The sequence below is a fragment of the Opisthocomus hoazin genome, chromosome 27 (genome assembly GCF_030867145.1).
Source record: "Opisthocomus hoazin isolate bOpiHoa1 chromosome 27, bOpiHoa1.hap1, whole genome shotgun sequence".
Taxonomy (NCBI): Eukaryota; Metazoa; Chordata; class Aves; order Opisthocomiformes; family Opisthocomidae; genus Opisthocomus; species Opisthocomus hoazin.
This window is the reverse complement of record NC_134440.1, coordinates 9739732-9756711: the sequence shown is the minus strand read 5'-3', so window position 1 is coordinate 9756711 and position 16980 is coordinate 9739732. Positions and strand designations below refer to the sequence as shown.

The window sequence follows — 16980 nt, the reverse complement described above, 5'->3', positions numbered from 1 at the left end:
GGCCCCCCAGTGCTGGGGCAGAGCTTGGGGGGGCTCCCTGGCATGGGGGGCTGCCCCAGGGCTCGTGTTCTCCCCCGTAGCTCAGCAGGGGCTCAGCCTGCCCGGGGACAGGGGGACCCCCGGCCGCCTCGGCCCCCCTCCCCATCCCGCCGGACGTCCCCACGACGCGTCCCCCGGCCTCGCCTTCCTGTGGGTTATTGAAAGCCGTTGGGCGGCCGCTCGGCGCAGGGGGTCTGGGGCCTGCGCTCGGCGGGGGAGCGTGCGGCGGCCTGCCCGCGGCCGGCTGCGGGGGGAAACAGGGGGAAAAACCCCACCAAGCCCGGAGGCTGGGTCCCTCCCTGCGGAGCTGCCTGGCAGGGACCCCTGCCCGCGGACCCCCTCCCTCCCGGGCACACCCGCACCGGGGGGGCTCCCCAAAAACCGCCCCACTGAGTCCCCAGCCTGGGCAGGGCCCACGGCCCCTCCCGGGCACTGCCTCTTCCCTGCACCCCGACTCTGCGCCCCGGCCGAGAGCCCCTGACGGGGCGCGACAGCCCGAACCCCGGGAGCTGCCGGGTGCCCACGGCCGCTGCGGGGCTGGACCCCGCCGAAGCCCAGGGTGGGTTCGCCAGCGCTGGGTGCTGCTCTCCACATCTCTCGGTCTCAGGGGAGCGGGTCACACAGAATCACAGAGTGTTGGGGGCTGGCAGGGCCCTCTGGGGTCCCCCCAGTGCCACCCCCTGCCCAAGCAGGGTCACCCAGAGCAGCTGCACAGCACCGCGGCCAGGGGGGCTGGAATATCTCCAGAGAAGGAGACTCCACAGCCTCCTGGGCAGCCTGGGCCAGGGCTCCGTCCTGTTCCCCTGCCCCGAGGTTTGCTCGGGTTGGGTCGGGGGGCACAGCTCTGCCTCTCCCAGCGGCTCGGCCGGCTCCGTGCCAGGGTGGTGGCGGGTGGCTGCAGGCCCCGGTGCCCACATCCTCTGCGAGCGTGGCTCCACCCCGTCCCGGGGCGGCGGAGGGCTGGCACGCCCGAGCAGCATCTGGGCGCTGAGCGGGCTCTGCTCACCGCGGGGCCATTCCCGGCACGCTCCCCGCCAGGCCCGGGCTCCGCACCCCAACCCTCCGGCGCCGACAGCCGCCCTCGCCCGGGGCAGCGCGGTGACGGCCCTTGCTCTGCGCCGAGGGGCTGCGGGACGGGGGTCCGCAGGCTGGCGGTGCCAGGCTGGCGGGAGGCAAACCTCCTGCACCGGGCTCTGCGCATCGCCCAGCCGCTCGCACACCCCGGCCTCACCAGCGGGACGAGGGGGTGCACGGGGGGGCCCGGCGTCACCCGGGGGGCTGGGATGCTCCCGGGGCGTTGGAGCCAGGTGGAGATGCCTGTGCCAGGGCCAGGCTCTGCCCCCACCGCGTGTCCCCCCTGTGGCCCCCGAGCTGGGGACTCGTCGCCCCGCAGCGACACACCGAGCAGTCAGGCTGGGGACCCCCCCGTGTGCGGGACCCCCGGCCCCATCCGGCTCCACGTCCCCGGGGGTGGGGCGGCCGGGGCTGCGGGGACACCGGGGGGGCACCCGCTCACCTCGGCCCGCCCGCACCTCCCTCCAGACCGCCGGGGCTCCGACAGCGGGGACGTCGTGGTCCCAGGCCGGAGGACGAGGCCGGCTGCGGGGCCGGTTGCGGGACTGAGCCCCCCTCCCCAGCCCCTCCCCGGGGGCAGGAATCCGGCCCGGGTGAACAGATCAGTGACTGGGGGGGGGCCCGGCCCCGCTCAACACGGGGGGCGCGGGGGGCCCGGGGAGCCCACGCGTGGGTGCTGGGGGGGGTCCGGGTGCTGGGGGGGGTCTCGGCGCGGGGGGGAGCGGAAGGGGCGCGGGGGTCGGGGGGGGCCGGGCCCGGAGCCTGTGCGGGGGGCGCGGGGCGGGGCCGGGGGGGCTGAGGGCCACGCCCCCCTGCCCCTCCCCCGCGCCCTCCCGCGGGCCGCGCGGAGCCGAGCGGGCTGAGTGGAGCGGGGCCGAGCGGGACCGAACCGAGCGGGACCGGGCTGAGCTGACCCGAACCGAGCGGAGCCGAACGGGGCCGGCCCGGGCCGGGCTGAGCTGACCCGAACCGAGCCGGGCCGAGCCGATCCGATCCGGGCTCAGCCGCGCCGGTGCCGTCCCGCGGCAGCGAGGTGGGGCCGGGGTCGGCGGGGGGGAGCAGGGGCTGGCGGAGGGGCCCTGGCGGGGGGGGGGGTCGGGGGGTCCGGGGAGGACAAAGAGCCCACAGGGCTGGGACGGACGGACGGAAGGGGACGGACGGACAGAGCCGGGCTGGGCTGGGCCGGGGCGATAAGGGCGGGCTGAGCCCCCCCCTTTGCACAGCATCCCGGGGCGGGGGGGGGGGGGGGGTGGGGGGGGGGGGGGGGGGGTCGCGGTGCCCCCCTCCCCGCCCGGCCGTCGGAGCGGGGCTGGGTGTCCGGGCTGGCGCGTCCGGGCTCCCCCCGCACCAGGATCCCCACCCCCCCCACCGCCGGGCGGGTCCTGCCCCCCCGAGCGGGCTTGGCCGGGGGGCAGGCGGGCGGGGGGGGGGGCCGGGAAAAGGCCGGGAAGGAGCGGGAAAGGACCGGAAGAGGCCGGGAAAGAGTCGGGAAGTGCCGGGAAAGGACCGGCAAAGGGGCTGTTTCGCGATGCTGTGGCCGGGGGGCAGCCGAGGCGCGCGAGGGGGGGGGTCCCGTCTGCGGCTCACAGGGCTGCGGTGCCGACCCCCCCCCTCTCGCACCCTCCGGTGCCCGGGGCCATCCCCCCCTGCCCAGTGCCGGGGCCCCGGGGCCGGGCTGGGACGACCTGGGACAGGAAGGGGGCCAGCCCGGGGGGGTGAGCGGGCCGGGGAGCTCTGCCATGGCCGCAGCGGGGACAGGCGAGGACAGCCACCGTGCCTGGCAGGGACCATTCTTGCTCCCCCCGCGTGTCCCCTGCCCCAGAGATGCCCCCTGCCCAGGGATGTCCCTGCCCCAGAGATGTCCCTGCCCCAGGGACGTCCCTGCCCCAGGGATGTCCCTGCCTGGCAGCAGGTCCCGTTGACAGATGGGGGTGCGGGGGGAGGGACAAGCTGGGGCCCTGCCGTGTCCCCGTCCCCACGACGTGGCCGTGGCCTTTCCCATCCCGGCTGACGGCCTGGGGCTGAGCTGCTGCCCAGAGACCCCCGGCGTGGGGGGGGTCGGCGGTGGGACCGCATCCACCCCGGCAGGGACAGCTGAGCGCGACAGCGTCCCGGGGGACAACCTGCGCGAGGGACGTGGGGCTGTGGGGGCGGAAGGGACACTGCCGGGACAGCCCCTGCCCTGCCAGGACAGGGTGGGACGGGGAGAGGTCCGGGAAGCAATGAGGAGGGACGGGACACCCGAGGGACAACGCGAACACCCTGCGGCATCTTCCGCACAGCCGCCCCGCTGCCGAGCACCCCACCCCGCCGAGGGGGCACAGGGTGCCAGGAGCGTCGCCGCTGCCTGGTTTGGGGTCCGTTTGCAGATGTGTGGCACCCAGCACCCAGCAAACCCCCCCCCTTCCCAGCCCCCCCGGCCTGATCCTGCCACCCTGCGCCCAGCCCTGCCCGAGGCAGCCGGGGAAGCCAGGGCCGGAGCGGGAGCTGCGCCGATAAGGAGCAGCCTCCCGCTCTCCCCGCCGGCCTCTCGCCTGTCCCTGGCTGCCCTCGGATGTGGCCAGGCCAGGAAGCGGTGCCGGGCACAGGCAGGGCTGCCTGCAGCGCGTCCGCGGCGTAACGCGGCCTCGCGCGCTGCCGTGAACCCCGTCAGCGCCCGCACCAGCGCCGCTCAGCCGCCAGCCCCCCGAGACGGCTCCTCTCCACCGGGATTCCACCCCAGCACCCTGCGCCTTTCTCCCAGCCGGACCCCCGCTCCCGCGGGAGCTCCCTGGGCGAGGGTTTTGCCGGGTCCGGTGACCCCAAACCCCAGCGGACGGGGTCAGTAGGGCCAGGCGTCGGGACCCGCCGTCCCCGCGTGCACCCTCCTGTGCTGGCCGCCCGCGGAGGGGGGGACGGCGAGTGAGGAGCCCCTGGCCCCACACCAGCCCCTTCCCACGGGCTCCTGGAGCTATGGGACAGCCCGGGGGGACACGCTTGGCGACCACGCACCGAGAGCGTGGGCAGGGAGGTGGCAAGGGACGGCTGGCGCGGGACCTCCAAGCCCTGGCATTGCCGTGGGGCAGGGGGACGTCGGCCTCTGTGGGGCGGGGGGACATGGATCGGCCTCCTCCCAGGGAGGGGAACCCCGCGGATGCGAGTAGGGCTGGTGGTTCCTCGGGAAAGGCTGGCGGTGGTTCCTTGGGGACCCAGCACCATCACAGCGAGTCTCAGGGGGACTGTCACCTTTGGGGCCACCGCTGCCATCGCTTGGGGACCAGACAAAACAAACAGCGGCAAGTTTTCGCTGTTATCTCATGGAAAAAGCCGGAGCCGTCCTCGTGCTGTGGCAGTGAATCACCGTCGGGCTCTGCCAGCCGCCCGTGCCGGGATGGGGACGGGGATGGGGATGGGGACAGGGACAGGGATGAGGACAGGGATGGGGACATGCCCCCGCTGCCACCCCCAGCCCCTTCTCTGCTCCCCAGCATGCTCGGGGCCGACGATGGCGGCGAGGGCGGGGGTGCTGCCGTACCGGGTGGGTGCCAGCACCCTCAGCCCGCCCGGCTGCGGCCCCGCGGGAGGGTGTTGCAATCCCTGGCCCCATCCCAGCGCCGGGACGGGCCGCGGCATCGGCGTCCGCCTCGCGTGTGCGCAGCGGCTCGCGGCCCTGTGGCCACCCGTGCACCGGGGGGTGGCACGCGGGGGTTGCCCGGCCGCGGGACAGGGCACAGGGCTCGCCCGGCTCGTGGGGACGCAGAGCGGGGCCAGGGGTGGGACCGGCCGCTGCGTTTGGTGCCGATCGGGGCTGGCCCGAGGTTGGACCTGGGGCCAGGGGTGGAGGCGGGGGTGCCGGGACCCCCACGGCACCATAGCAGGGTCTGTGCCGGGGCAGCGGGTGGGGACAGAGCTGGGTGTCCCACGAGGAGCAGGGACAGTGACAGCCAGCGGCGTGGGGACGGGGCAGACGGGGGTGGCGAGGACACCCACAGCCGGGAGAAGTGGGGCTCAGGCAGAGAGGAGGGGTCTGGCCCCCCCCCCCCCCCCATCCCCACACCTCTGCCCCATCCCGTGCCCGCTCGTTTGCACCCTGCACTAATTAGCGATGGAAGCAGCAGCCCTGGGGCTTCCCGGCTGCTTCCCGGCCCTGGGTCAGTGCCCGGGCAGCCAGCGCGGCATCGCCCCGGCTGTCCCCGACCGCAGCCGTCCCCGTGCGCCCTGCGGCAGCCCCCGGCCCAGCGCCCCGGGGACGGACCCTCGGCTCTGGGGAGAACCGGGACGTCGCGCACGCGAGGCGGTGGAGAATGGGGCCTCTCCCCGTCGAGCGGGGGGAGCGGAGGGGAAGGGATGGGGGGTGTCAGCAGAGCGGGTCCCCCACACCTCAGCGAAGGGCTGGGGGTGCCCGGCCGTGTCCCCCCGGGCGGGAGGGAGCCAAGCCGCTGGCGCCGCGCTTCGCCGAGCCCCACCGTGCCGGATTACGGCCTGGTGGCGGCGGCCGCGTGTGGCTCGTGGCCGGGGACGGTTAATCCCGCCAGCTGCGGGGCCGGGGCCCCCCACGCCGAGAGCGGGGCCAGCCCGGCTCTGCGGCCCTGCTGGGATGGACCCTCCCCAGCCCTCGGGGTGCTCCGCGACTGGTGCTGGGACCCCCAAGGCCAGGGGCACCGCAGCAGGGTCCGTGCCGGGGCAGCGGTGGGTGAGGGGTGGGCTTGGCCGTGGGGGGCTGGCTCTGAACCCCCCTCCTTGTCCCCACAGGGTGAGGCGGGGTCGGCACCGGCACGGGCGCGGGGTCCCCGCCATGGAGCTGAGCCCGGAGGGCGCCTGACGCTGCCGAAGGAGCGGGCTGGGGTGGGGGGAGATGGAGCCCCACAACGGCAGCGCGGCCGGCCGGCCGGACACGTGCTTCGGGGCGTTCAACGCCAGCGACGGCCGTAACAGCACGCAGAGCAGCATCACCTCACGCTGGTTCTCCACCACCTTCGGCCTCATCGGCCTCTGCTCCAACCTCTTCGCCCTCTGCGTCCTGCTCCGCTCCTCCCGCCAGCTGTCCAGCCGGACCCGCTCCTCCTTCCTCGTCTTCCTCTGCGGGCTGGTGGTCACGGACTTCATGGGGCTGCTGGTGACGGCCTCGGTCGTCATCCCCTACCACTTCGTCAAGTTTGCCTGGGCCGAGGTGGACCCCAACTGCCACCTCTGCAACTTCCTCGGCTTCTCCATGGTCTTCTTTGGGCAGTGCCCGCTGCTGCTTGGGGCCACCATGGCCGGCGAGAGGTTCTTCGGCATCAGCCGGCCCTTCTCCCGCTCCACCAGCGTCTCCAAGCGCCGCGCCTGGTCCATCGTGGGGCTGGTGTGGGGCTTCTCCTGCCTGCTGGGGCTGCTGCCGGTGCTGGGCATGGGGCGGTACACGCTGCAGTACCCCGGCTCCTGGTGCTTCCTCACCCTCCTGCCCGACGCCGGCAACGCCGTCTTCTGCCTGCTCTTTGCCCTGCTGGGCATCTTCTCCGTGCTGCTCTCCTTCGTCTTCAACACGGTCAGCGTGGTGACGCTCTGCCGCGTCTACCACGACCGCGAGTCGGTGCAGCGGCGCCGCGACAGCGAGGTGGAGATGATGGTGCAGCTGGTGGGCATCATGGTCATCGCCACCATCTGCTGGATGCCCCTCCTGGTGAGGCCCCGGCTCCCGCGTGTCCCCCCGTGTGTCCCTTCTGGGTCTTGGGGCCCTGCCGTGGCCCTGCTGGGGGGGTCCAGGTCTGGGGGTGTCCCTGCTGGTGAGGCCCCAGCTCACATGTGTCCCCCCCCTGGGTCTCGGGGCCCCACCATAGCCCTGCTGGGGGGATGTCCCTCCTGGTGAGACCCCCAGGTCTCGGGGTCCCCCGCCACAGACCGCGGGCTGGCGCCTGGGTGCTGGGCTCAGGCTCGGCACTGCTCGCAGGCAGAGCGGGTGCCCCCCGGTCGCGGGTGCCCAGTCCACCCCAGGACCCCTCTCCCACGGGCTCAACGCCCAGCCTGGACCCTCACCGTCTCCCCCACCCCGTCCCCTCTGCGGGGACCCCCCCCGCTGACTCCTCGCCCCTTCGCCCCCCCAGATCTTCATCGTGCAGACCGTGCTGCAGCAGCTGCCGGCCGCCGGGCGCCTGCGGGTGCTGCCGGGGGAGACGCAGCGGCTGCTGCTGCTCTACGTCCGCCTGGTCACCTGGAACCAGATCCTGGACCCCTGGGTCTACATCCTGTGCCGCCGCGCCGTGCTGCAGCGCGGCCAGCGCGGCCCCCGGCCCCCCGCCCGCGGCCCCGCGCTGCGCCCCAAGCGCGCCAGCCCCGGCCTGCAGTAGCACCTTGGGGGGGGACACAGGCACCAGGGGGGGACACAAGGCCTCCCCCATCCCACCCCCCCCCCATGTTAATTAATGGTCCCCAGCACCGGCAGCCATGGGCTCTCCCACTCCCCCCCACCCCCCCACCCCCCACCCCCCCCCCCCGCCCCGAGTCTGGTACCCGAGAGCAGGGGGCTGCTCCCCGCTCCCCCTCCCCATCTGAGTGACACCCACCCCCCAATAAAACCCGGCTCTCGCAGCGCTCCGTGCCCGCTGGGGAGGGGTCCTGGGGGTCCCAGCCCCATCCGAGTGACACCCCCCCCCTCCCGCCCCCCAATAAAACCCGGCTCTCGCAGCGCTCCGTGCCCGCGGGGGGGGGGGGGGGGGGGTCCCGACAGCCCTGCTCCAGTCTCCGCTTTAATGAGCCGCTGCCGGACACATCGCGGGGTGCGCGGGGGGGTCCCGGGGGGGGGGAGGAGATTGGGGGGGGGGGTGCTCTCCTGTCCCGTCCCCCCCCCAGGGGACAGAGCTGGGGGCAGCTCAGGGGGGTGCGGGGGCAGGACGGGGCCCCCCCCCCCCCGCCGGCACAGCCCGGGGAGGGGGGGTGCGGGGGGAGGTGGGGGGGGGGGGGTCGCGGGGCCAGGGCTACCCCTGCCCCCCCCCGGGCCCACTGCCGGCCGCCCACAGCGCGCCCACGAACTCCGGGGGGAAGGAGAAGCCGCCCAGCAGCGAGCCCAGGGCGCGGGCCAGGGGCGCCGGGCCGGGGCTGCGCCTCGCTGCCTCCAGCATGGCCGCGGCTGGGGGGGACGGGGGGGTCAGCGGGGGGGCAGGGGCAGCGGGGGGGGCGGGGGGGGGAAGGGGCAGCGGGGGTGTAGGGGTCAGCAAGGGGGGGGGCGGGGGGGGGCGGCGGGAGGGGTCGGGGGGAGGGAGGGGCAGCGGGGGGGGCGGCGGGAGGGGTCAGCGGGGGGGGGCAGGGGGGAGGAAGGGGCAGCGCGGGGGGAGAAGGGGGGGCAGCGGGGGGGAGGGGGGGGTCGGGGGGGGGACGGGAGAGGGGGTAGCGCCGGGGGGGGAGGGGAGAGGCAGGGTCAGCGTCGGGGGGGGTCCCGGGGGGGCACCCCCCGCCCCAGCCCGCTCACCCAGCTCGCCGTCGCGGATGCCCAGGTAGCTCTCCAGCAGGTCATCGACCCGGCGGGCAGCTTCTTCCTCGGAGGGGGGCGGCTGGGGGGGGCGAGGGGCCCGGCGGGTGGGTGCCAGGGACCCCCCCTCACCCCGGGGGGGGGCCGTGCAGTGGGTGCTGCACGCGTGGGCACCCGCACCCCGCACCCGGCGGGGACACAGCGCGGGGCTGGGGTGCGGGTCCCGAGCGCCCATGGGTGCGGGGTGGGGGGCTGGGGTGCGGGTCCCGAGCGCCCATGGGTGCGGGGTGGGGGTCTCGGGGCGGGGGGGGGGGGATGGGGGGGGGGTCTTACCCCCTCCTCCAGCGTGGCCGGGCCCTGGGCCCGCAGCCGCAGCGTCTCCCTCCCGCTGGCCACGCTGCCCTCGCCCGGGGCCCTGCTGCTCCGCGCCCGCTGCCCGATCATGTCTGCACCCGGGGGGGGTGAGGGTGCGGGCACCCCAAACCCCCCCCCCCCCCAACGCCTGCCCCAGCCCCCGGGGGGGCCCCCACAGGGTGAGCCGGGGGGGGGGGGGGGCGGGGGGCGGCTCCGGGGCATCAGGGGCACCCGTGGGCGTGGGGGGGGGGGGGGTGTGCAGATGAGCGCGAGGGGCTCGTGGGTGCCCAGGACAGAAGAGTGGGGGGGGTCTGTCATCCCTCCCCACCCCGAGGAGTGCCCACACAGGTGGGATTCCCCCCCCCCCACCCTCGAGGAGTGCCCACGTGAGTGGGATCCCCTCACCACCCGAGAAGTGCCCACATGGGTGGGTTCCCCCCCCCCCCCAGGACTGCCCACAAGGGTGGGATTTCCCCCCCCCCCCCAAGAGTGCCCATGTGGGTGGGGGTGTGTGTGTCCCCCCCCCCCCCCCGATGGGTGCCACGCAGGGGTGCACACAGCCCAGGGCCGACAGGCCCTGGGGGACACCGATCGCTGGGGACGGGGCTGCAGGGCGGGAGGCCCACAGGGGCTCGGCCTCCCCCCGCGGGTCCCGAGGGCAGAGGCCCCCCGCCCCCCACCCACCGAACGCCCTCCTGGGCTGCACCAGGCGCAGGGTGAAGGGCTGGGCGCGCGGCAGCTCCCGCAGCAGCCGGGCCACCTCGTAGTGGCGGCAGCCCACGATGCTGCGGTCGTTGATGGCCTCGATGCTGTCGCCCACGCAGACGCTCGGCAGCCGGTTGATGATGCTCCCCTCCTTGATTCTCTGGGGGGGCGCGGGGGGGGCGCAGCGACAGGGTGGCACCGCGGGAAGGGCGGACAGACAGCCCCCCCCCCAAACCCCCCAAAACACCGCCATGGTCCCATGGCCTTTAGTAACCGGGGCAGGCAGGTCCCATCCCCCCCCCCAGACTACAGGCAGGGAGGGTCCCCAGGAGGGGGTGTACCCCCCCCAGCTGCACTGCGGTGGGGGAGACCCCCAGGGTGGGCCCGGGGAGGGACTGATGGGGGGGGCAGGGGTCAGAGAAGGCGCGTGGTCCCAGGGTCCCCCTCTCCCCCCCCCCCCCCGACTGCACCGCGGAGGGGGAGGCAGGGAGGGTCCCCAGGAGGGGGTGTGCCTCCTGCCCCCCCCCAAGACTGCACCGTGGTGGGGGAGACCCCCAGGGTGGGACTGATGGGGGGCAGGGGTCAGAGAAGGCACATGGTCCCCGAGATGGGGTGGCAGCAGGGGATGTCACCCTGCGGGTCCGCAGCCCCCCAGGCTAGCCCCGGCCCCGCGGGGGGGCTGGGGGGGTTCACCTTGATGAAAGCGCAGCCGGCCCCGTTGTCCGTGATGGTGAGGCCGAGCGCGTCCTCCGTCTTGGTCACCTCCACCTCCTTCGTCTCGCCGCGGACGTGGGCGAAGATGAAGTCCTCCAGGCCGATCTGCCCCCCCAGCAGCTTCTGCATGTCGACTTTGTGCGTGTTGAGCGTGCAGAAGAGGATCTGCCCCCGGGCACCCCCCCGTCAGGGGCTGGGGACCCCCCAGAAGGGCAGGGTGGGGGGACTTCGGTGGGGGGGGGTCAGGAGCCAGCCATGGGCAGATCCAGCCAGGTCTGGGCACTGCTGGAGCAGAGGGGTCCAGGGACCCCCCCACCCTGGCCAGGGACCCAGCACTGTGCCGTCCCCGTGTCCCTTCCCGCAGCTCAGGGAAGAGGCTGATGGGGAGCGGGGGGGGGGGGAAACTGAGGCACGGAGCGAGGCAACCGCTCCCCGGCGGGGATGAGGCAGCCCTGAGGTGAAGACGCTCTTCTCCGGGGGCTGCAGCAGGGGATCCATGGAAGGGCTGCCCACGGATGGGGACACCGAGGTGGCGTCCCCCCAGGTGGGTGCAAAGCCCCCTCCCCACGCCCCGGCAGCCCCCTCACCTCGGTGGGCGAGATGCCGAAGACCTCGGCGATTTTGGCGTAGAGCTCCTTGACGTTGGTGAAGCCCTCGATGCGCCCCGTGGGGCTGCCGTGGGCCAGCTGCGTGCGGAACACCAGCCTGGGGCGAGCTCGGGGGGCTCGGGGCGCCGGGCTGCCCTCGGTCACGGGGGGCTCGGGGGGCCCTGGCTCCTGCCCCGCGCCGTTCTCCATGGGGCTGCCTGCCCGCCGCAGCCTGCGCTGCTGAATTATAGATGGGTGCTGGCTCCCGGCTCGGCCGTAAGGTGATCGCGGGCTGGGGAACCCGATCGGGCGGCGCAGGGAACCGGCCGGGGACACGGCGAGCTCTGCCACGCGCGACGGGCCGTGGCCACAGAACCCCAGCATGGTGGGGGTCGGCAGGGCCCTCTGTGGGTCCCCCAGCCCAACCCCCTGCCCAAGCAGGGTCACCCAGAGCAGGGGGCACAGCAGCGCGTCCAGGCGGGGCTGGAATATCTCCAGAGAAGGAGACTCCACAGCCTCCCTGGGCAGCCTGGGCCAGGGCCCCGGCTGGGCCGGAGGGGTGGGAGAGGGGCTGGGGGCTGCAGTGCTGAGCTGGGGGCATTCCCTCACCCCCCACCACAGAGCCCCCGGCATCCGAAGCCGTCCCCGAGCAGGCAGAGCCCAGGCGCGTTGTTTCTCACAACAAATTTATTTGCTCCCACCTCCACCGCAGGCCGAGCAGCCCCCGCAGACTCGGCCACGACGCACGGACGGCGCAGGCGAGCGGCCGCGCACCAGCGCCGGGCAGAAGCCGTGTAAGAAAATAAGCCACTCTCTAATTACAGCCTGAGCTCAGCGCCAGGCAGCCCCGGGGACGGGCGAGCCCGGCCCAGCCCAGCCCGGCCGCAGCTGCCGTCAGTGGTCCCACGGAGAGCCAAGCGCCTGTGCGCGGCCCCCCGGCTGCCCGCCGCGGGGGGAACGGGGTCCGTCCCGGCTCCCCATCCCGCACGAAGATGTTTCGCCTTTGCCGAGCGCAGGAGCTGCCCTGCCTGGTCCCAGAGGCGCAGGGGTAGGAAAGGCGAGAGGCGGGGTGACAGGGTGACCCCGGGGGAGATTAAATAAAGCAGGAGGCGGGTGGGTGGCAGCCCTGCAGCTCAGCGGCGTTGGGATGGGGCACCATGGGCAGAGCCAGGGGACAGCGCCGAGCCCGGGGGGCCCAGGGCACCCAGCTGCCTCCCCCCCAGCCAGCAGACAGCAGCGCCCGATGGCCCCGGAGCTTCGCTCCAGGCCAGCAACGCCCCCAGGCTGGAGAGCGCCGGGGAGCTCACAGGAGAGTGTGGGAGGGGGAACGTGTCCACCGCGCCGGCGGGGGTCTCAGCCCTGTCACCGCTTGGTCCCCAGAAGCTCCAGGTCCTCGGGGATGGTGCAGCCGCGGGGGCCTGGCCGCACCGGGGCTGGGGGGTCCCGGCTCACTTCTCCAGCGAGGTGCGTGGTGGGGAGGGGAAAACAGCCGGACCACCAGCAGCGACTGTCCCTTGCGGGAGCTCCAAGGGACAGGGCCGGGGTCCGGCGGGCCCCGGGCGCCGGACAGGACTGGTCCTCTTCACAAGTGTTCACTGAGGAGGCAGCGAGGCAAGGCTGAGTCAGGGGGGGTGGGCTGCTCCCCCCCACAGCTGCCCAGAGCAGCTCCAAGTCCCTCTCTGCCCACACCCTCCCCGCTCAGCTCCCATCATCCGCCCTGCCGCGGGCCGAGCCGGTGGTCCCGGCGCTCGCCGACTCCAGCCAGCCCTGCCCAGCTCACCTGGCTATCCGGGAGAGGATCTCCTTGATGCGCACCACCAGCTTCTCGTGCTGCAGCGGGTTGCTCTCGATGGCGCTGTGCAGTTTGGCCATGTAGAAGTCGAGGGTGCTCAGCGTGGGGGTCTCCCCGGTGCCTGCGCGGGAGCAGCCCGGTCAGCAGCGCCAGCAGCCCCCACCCAGCCCAGGAACGCGCGCCGAACGCGAGGCGCCCGCTCCTGTGCCAACACAAGCCCAGGAGCAGCAGCGTCCGAGCCCCTCTGCCCGGCACGTGCGGCTGCGGCGCGAGGATGGCTCCCAGCCTGCCCTACCCCATTCCAGGGGAGCGGCCGGCGGTCACGTCCCTGGGCTCCCCAGAGCCCCCCAAAGCGCTCCCAGCTCCCATCCCCCCCCTCCCGCTGCAGGCCGGTGCCCACGGCCGCCCCGGACTCACCGGGGATGGGGAGGGAGGCGAAGCTGGCGGTGAGGGCCTGCCGCACGGCCTGGAGCTGCTGCTGCAGGGCCAGGGTCTGCCGCTCCTCCTGCGCCAGCTCCTGCTCCAGCTTCTCCTTGGCGCAGTTCATGCTCTCCGTGTGCTTCTGCAGGATGGCGTTCTGCTCCTCAAACTCCGTGTTCATCTTCCGCAGGCGCCGCAGCTCGGCCTCCCGGGCTGCCGGGACCACGCAACATCGGGGGGGGTCCCTCCGACCCCCTCCCTCACCCCAAACCCAATCCTTTCCCCAGCCACGACTCTCCTGAGCGACTCCAGGCTGCAGCCGGGATCCGGTCCTGCTGCCTGAGCCCCCCAGGGACCTTCCACAGCCTGGATCTCGTGCCCGGCGCCAGCCATGGTCCTGTCCGGCAGGATGCAGCCCACTCCGGCACCGGCAGCCCCCGCTCCCCCACCCCCCAGCCCAGCCCCTCACCCTTGTTTTGGTCCAAGAACTCCTCGGTGAAGATGGGCACGTCGAAGGTGGAGAAGGTGTCACTGCACTCGCCGGCCTGGGGACGGGACGATCAGGCAGGGTGCAGGGAGGGGACCCCGACTCCCTGGGGCTGGGCAGATGACCACAGGGATGGGGCGAGGGGGGGCTCTGCCTCGGCAGGGAGCCAGCACCCTGAACCGCGAGTGCCCCTCTGCCCAGGCCGGCCGCCAGCCCGGCTCCCGACCCCGGCGCTGCCGCGTGCCGCAGCCGCCCACCCCGCCGCGGGCAGAGCCGCCGGGGCCTTACCTTGTGCGGGTGCCCGTTCAGCAGGGTGTTCGCCGCCGCAGAGCCCGCGTCCTCTGGGGAGGAGAAGGAGGTTCCCCAGGAGCCAGCCCAGCCTCCCTCAGGAGGCCCTGGCAGCGCTCGGCCGGGCCCCGGCGGCCGCTGCTCCCACAACTCACCTTTCTTGATCTTCTTCTCCTGGATTTTCTCTGCGCACATCTTGTAGGCTTCGGACTGCTGGTATTCCCGCAGCTCCTTCATGTACTGCTGCTTCTCCCGCTCCGCTTCGTCCAGGTACCGCTACGGTCACAGAGGGTCCTCAGCCTGGCCCCGGGCTCCCGGGGGGCTGCGGGCCCCTCCCCACGGCTCGAGGCCCAGGCACGGGTTTGGGCTTCCTTTGCGGAGCTGCGGCCAGGCAGCGAGCGAAGGGCTCTGGGGCGCAGGCTGGGAGCGTGCTGCCCGGCCCGGGGGTCTCTGCGGGGGCTGGTACCTGCTTCTCCGAAAGCTGCAGCTTGCTCCACTCCGCCCCCAGCATCTTGGTGATCTCCGGGAAGGGCAGGTCGGGATGCTGTGTGCGGATCTGCTCGCGCCGCTCGTTCAGGAAGCGCACGTAGCCCGTCACAGGGGCTTTGGGGCCGTTGGGAAGGATCTTCTTCCTCTTCTTGCCCTTGGGCCAGCCCCTCTTCTTCACCGGCTGGCACCCAGCGTGGGGAAAGGGACCCCCGCGTCAGGGATCGAAGGGGAAAGGGACCCCCCCCTCCCCGTCAGGGGTCAAAGGGGAAGGGACCCCCCATCCGGGATCAGAGTGCAGATGCCGCTACGCTGGCAGGACACCGGAGCAGCCTGCAGACCTGCCTGGACCTCCCGTCCCTCGAGGGAAGGTCTGGGCCCTCCTCGGGCCACGGCCGCAGCCACGGGCTCACCCCGCTGCTGCAGGGCGACACGAGGGACACGGGCGCCGGAGCTCACCTCCTCCTCGCCGTGCGGCTTCTCCCCGCTCGTCCGTGCCGACTCTCCCTTCTCCTGCTTGATGGCCACCAGGAAGTTTCCATGCTGAGCTTTGCCCGTGGCGTGTCTGCAGCCAGGGAGCACCCGTCACGGAGGGCCGGGATGGCACCGGGACCGACGGCGACACGTCCCACCGCAGCACGGCCTCACGCTTGCCTGATCCCCACCTCCCACCCACCCAGGCCCCGAGTCTGCTGCCAGCCCCCGAGCCCCGTCCCCTGTGAGGGGAGGCCACAGGGGAGCGACGGCGCTCGAGCAGAGCCCAGCACCAGGCGAGCAGGGCAGTCCTGGGCACACAAAAGCTGCCCCAAGGTCCAGTGACAACCCTGGGACCTTCCAGTGACATTTGGAAGCGAGCCGGGTGCTGCCGGTTCTGCTCTCGGGGGCAGGTGACAGTGACGGTCACATCCCTGCGTGCCACTGCAGCTCGGGCACGCTCCTCGGCAAGGAGCCCCGAGCAGCATGGACCCCTCGAGCCTCCTGTGCGAGGGAGGAGCAGCCGCGGGGGCCTGGGCCTGGCTCCAGGGGCACCACCGGGAAGCAGCACCCAGCCAGGGACACGGCGAGCCCTCGAGGCAGCAGAGCAGGGCAGGGCACCGGCGCGACCCGCTCCAGCCGCAACCGCCCCGTCAGGTTCCTGCCGCCCGCGCCCACGCCAAGACGCCCCGAGCCACCGCTGAGTGCTGTGTCCAGTGCTGGGCTCCCCAGTTCCAGAAAGATGAGGAGCTACTGGAGAGTCCAGCGCAGGGCTACGAGGATGAGGAGGGGACTGGAGCATCTCTCCTAGGAGGAGAGGCTGAGGGAGCTGGGCTTGTTCAGCCTGGAGAAGAGAAGGCTGAGAGGGGACCTTCGAAATGCCTCTAAATATCTGCAGGGTGGGGGTCAGGAGGACGGGGCCAGACTCTTTTCAGTGGTGCCCAGCGACAGGACAAGGGGCAACGGGCACAAACTGGAGCAGAGGAAGCTCCAGCTGAACCCGAGGAAGAACTTCTTCCCTCTGAGGGTGACGGAGCCCTGGCCCAGGCTGCCCAGGGAGGCTGTGGAGTCTCTTTCTCTGGAGATATTCCAGCCCCCCTGGCCGCGGTGCTGTGCCCTCTGCTCTGGGTGACCCTGCTTGGGCAGAGGCTGGGCTGGGTGACCCCAGAGGGCCCTGCCAGCCCCCAACATTCCGGGGTTCTGTGAGCCGCCCCAAGCCGCCCCGCCGCAGGGCCGGCAGCCCCGCCGCCCGCGCTCCCACTTGCTGCCTCACCTTCACAGACAGCACCCGCCTGCAGCGGGGGACGTGGCTCCGGCACCCTGCCCCGGCCGAGCACACGCAGCCCCACGGTGGCATCGCCCCGGGGCTCCCCGGCCCCTTCTCCAGCCCGCTCTGCCCCGCAGCGCCTTCGGCCGGGCCCCTCCCACTACCCCCGGGACACGGCCCGCGCCCGGCCGCCCCGCTCCCCCGGGAGCCATCGCCCCCTCCACCCTCCGGGGTAAGGCCCCATCCCGGGGGCGGCGGGGGCACGGCCATCCCCCCCCCACCCCCCTCGGCCCAGGGCCTCTGGGGCCTCCCCGCGGGCCGTGGAACAGCGGAGCGACTGCGGGCGGAGCCCTGCGCGGGGACCGGGCCTCGCTGCTCTCCCGAGGCGGCTCCGACACGGGAAGGGGGGGGGGGGTCCCGGGGTCGGGCGTGAGGACGCGGCGGGGGAAGGGGCAGTTCCGCGGGCGGCACTTACAGCATGGCGGCGGGCAGCGGTGGGCCGCGGGTCCGGGACCTCGCCAGCACGGCTCGGGCCGCCGCCCCTGGGGACAGAGCCAGGGTTGGCACCCGCGGGGACGCCGCGGACCCCCCCGGGACCCCCCCGGTCCCCCCCGGACGCCGCGCCCGTCCCGCCCCCCCCAGGCCCCTACAGACACCCCCCCCCACCCCGCCTGCCCCCCCCCCCGGGACCCCCCCGCAGGCCCGGGACCCCCCCGCAGGCCCGGGACCCCCGCCGGAGCCGTTCCCCCACCTCCGCCACCGCCGCTCTTCCTCACCTGGCCACGCCCTCCTATTATTATGTAAACCAAAGCCCGCCTCGGCGCTTCCGATTGGCCGCTCGCGCGCAGCGGCGGAGGGCGCAGCCCAGCG

At 74.1% G+C, this 16980-nt stretch overlaps 3 protein-coding genes across 4 annotated transcripts; 1 reads left to right on the top strand and 2 right to left on the bottom strand.

Moving 5' to 3' along the window:
* Positions 1 to 1992: 1992 nt before the first annotated feature.
* On the top strand, positions 1993 to 7418 carry TBXA2R (thromboxane A2 receptor). The gene is made up of 3 exons (XM_075444115.1): positions 1993 to 2146; positions 5845 to 6754; positions 7176 to 7418. The coding sequence occupies exons 2-3, from the start codon at positions 5948 to 5950 to the stop codon at positions 7416 to 7418; spliced, it is 1050 nt and encodes a 349-aa protein (XP_075300230.1). The 5' UTR covers positions 1993 to 2146; positions 5845 to 5947.
* Positions 7419 to 8045: 627 nt separating this feature from the next.
* On the bottom strand, positions 8046 to 11280 carry GIPC3 (GIPC PDZ domain containing family member 3). Its single transcript, XM_075444114.1, has 6 exons — positions 10897 to 11280; positions 10289 to 10474; positions 9575 to 9755; positions 8870 to 8982; positions 8537 to 8618; positions 8046 to 8197 (listed from the first exon to the last, which is right to left on the bottom strand). Exons 1-6 carry the CDS (start codon positions 11278 to 11280, stop codon positions 8046 to 8048), a joined length of 1098 nt encoding a protein of 365 aa, XP_075300229.1.
* A 296-nt stretch (positions 11281 to 11576) lies between these two features.
* Positions 11577 to 16897, bottom strand: HMG20B (high mobility group 20B). 2 transcript variants are annotated; one of them, XM_075444068.1, is made up of 10 exons: positions 16887 to 16897; positions 16586 to 16652; positions 14829 to 14934; positions 14350 to 14553; positions 14039 to 14159; positions 13884 to 13936; positions 13578 to 13653; positions 13106 to 13321; positions 12677 to 12809; positions 11577 to 12491 (listed from the first exon to the last, which is right to left on the bottom strand). In XM_075444068.1, exons 2-10 carry the CDS (start codon positions 16588 to 16590, stop codon positions 12479 to 12481), a joined length of 927 nt encoding a protein of 308 aa, XP_075300183.1. In that variant the 5' UTR covers positions 16591 to 16652; positions 16887 to 16897; the 3' UTR covers positions 11577 to 12478. The 2 variants fall into 2 exon arrangements, with proteins under 2 accessions (XP_075300183.1, XP_075300182.1); XM_075444067.1 differs by lacking the exon at positions 16887 to 16897 and adding an exon at positions 16862 to 16880.
* Between the last annotated feature and the right edge of the window lie 83 nt (positions 16898 to 16980).

Excerpts from the sequence above, each read along its gene's own strand:
- TBXA2R (XM_075444115.1), top strand. The coding sequence starts at position 5,948 with ATGGAGCCCCACAACGGCAGCGCGGCCGGCCGGCCGGACACGTGCTTC. Across the intron at positions 6,755-7,175 it reads TCTGCTGGATGCCCCTCCTG|ATCTTCATCGTGCAGACCGT; the intron begins GTGAGGCCCCGG and ends TCGCCCCCCCAG.
- GIPC3 (XM_075444114.1), bottom strand. The coding sequence starts at position 11,280 with ATGCTGGGGTTCTGTGGCCACGGCCCGTCGCGCGTGGCAGAGCTCGCC. Across the intron at positions 9,756-10,288 it reads CCGGCTGCGCTTTCATCAAG|AGAATCAAGGAGGGGAGCAT; the intron begins GTGAACCCCCCC and ends GCGCCCCCCCAG. Across the intron at positions 8,198-8,536 it reads CATCCGCGACGGCGAGCTGG|CCGCGGCCATGCTGGAGGCA; the intron begins GTGAGCGGGCTG and ends CGTCCCCCCCAG.
- HMG20B (XM_075444068.1), bottom strand. Across the intron at positions 14,554-14,828 it reads AGCCGCACGGCGAGGAGGAG|CCGGTGAAGAAGAGGGGCTG; the intron begins GTGAGCTCCGGC and ends GCTGGGTGCCAG. Across the intron at positions 13,937-14,038 it reads GGAGAAGAAGATCAAGAAAG|AGGACGCGGGCTCTGCGGCG; the intron begins GTGAGTTGTGGG and ends TCTCCTCCCCAG.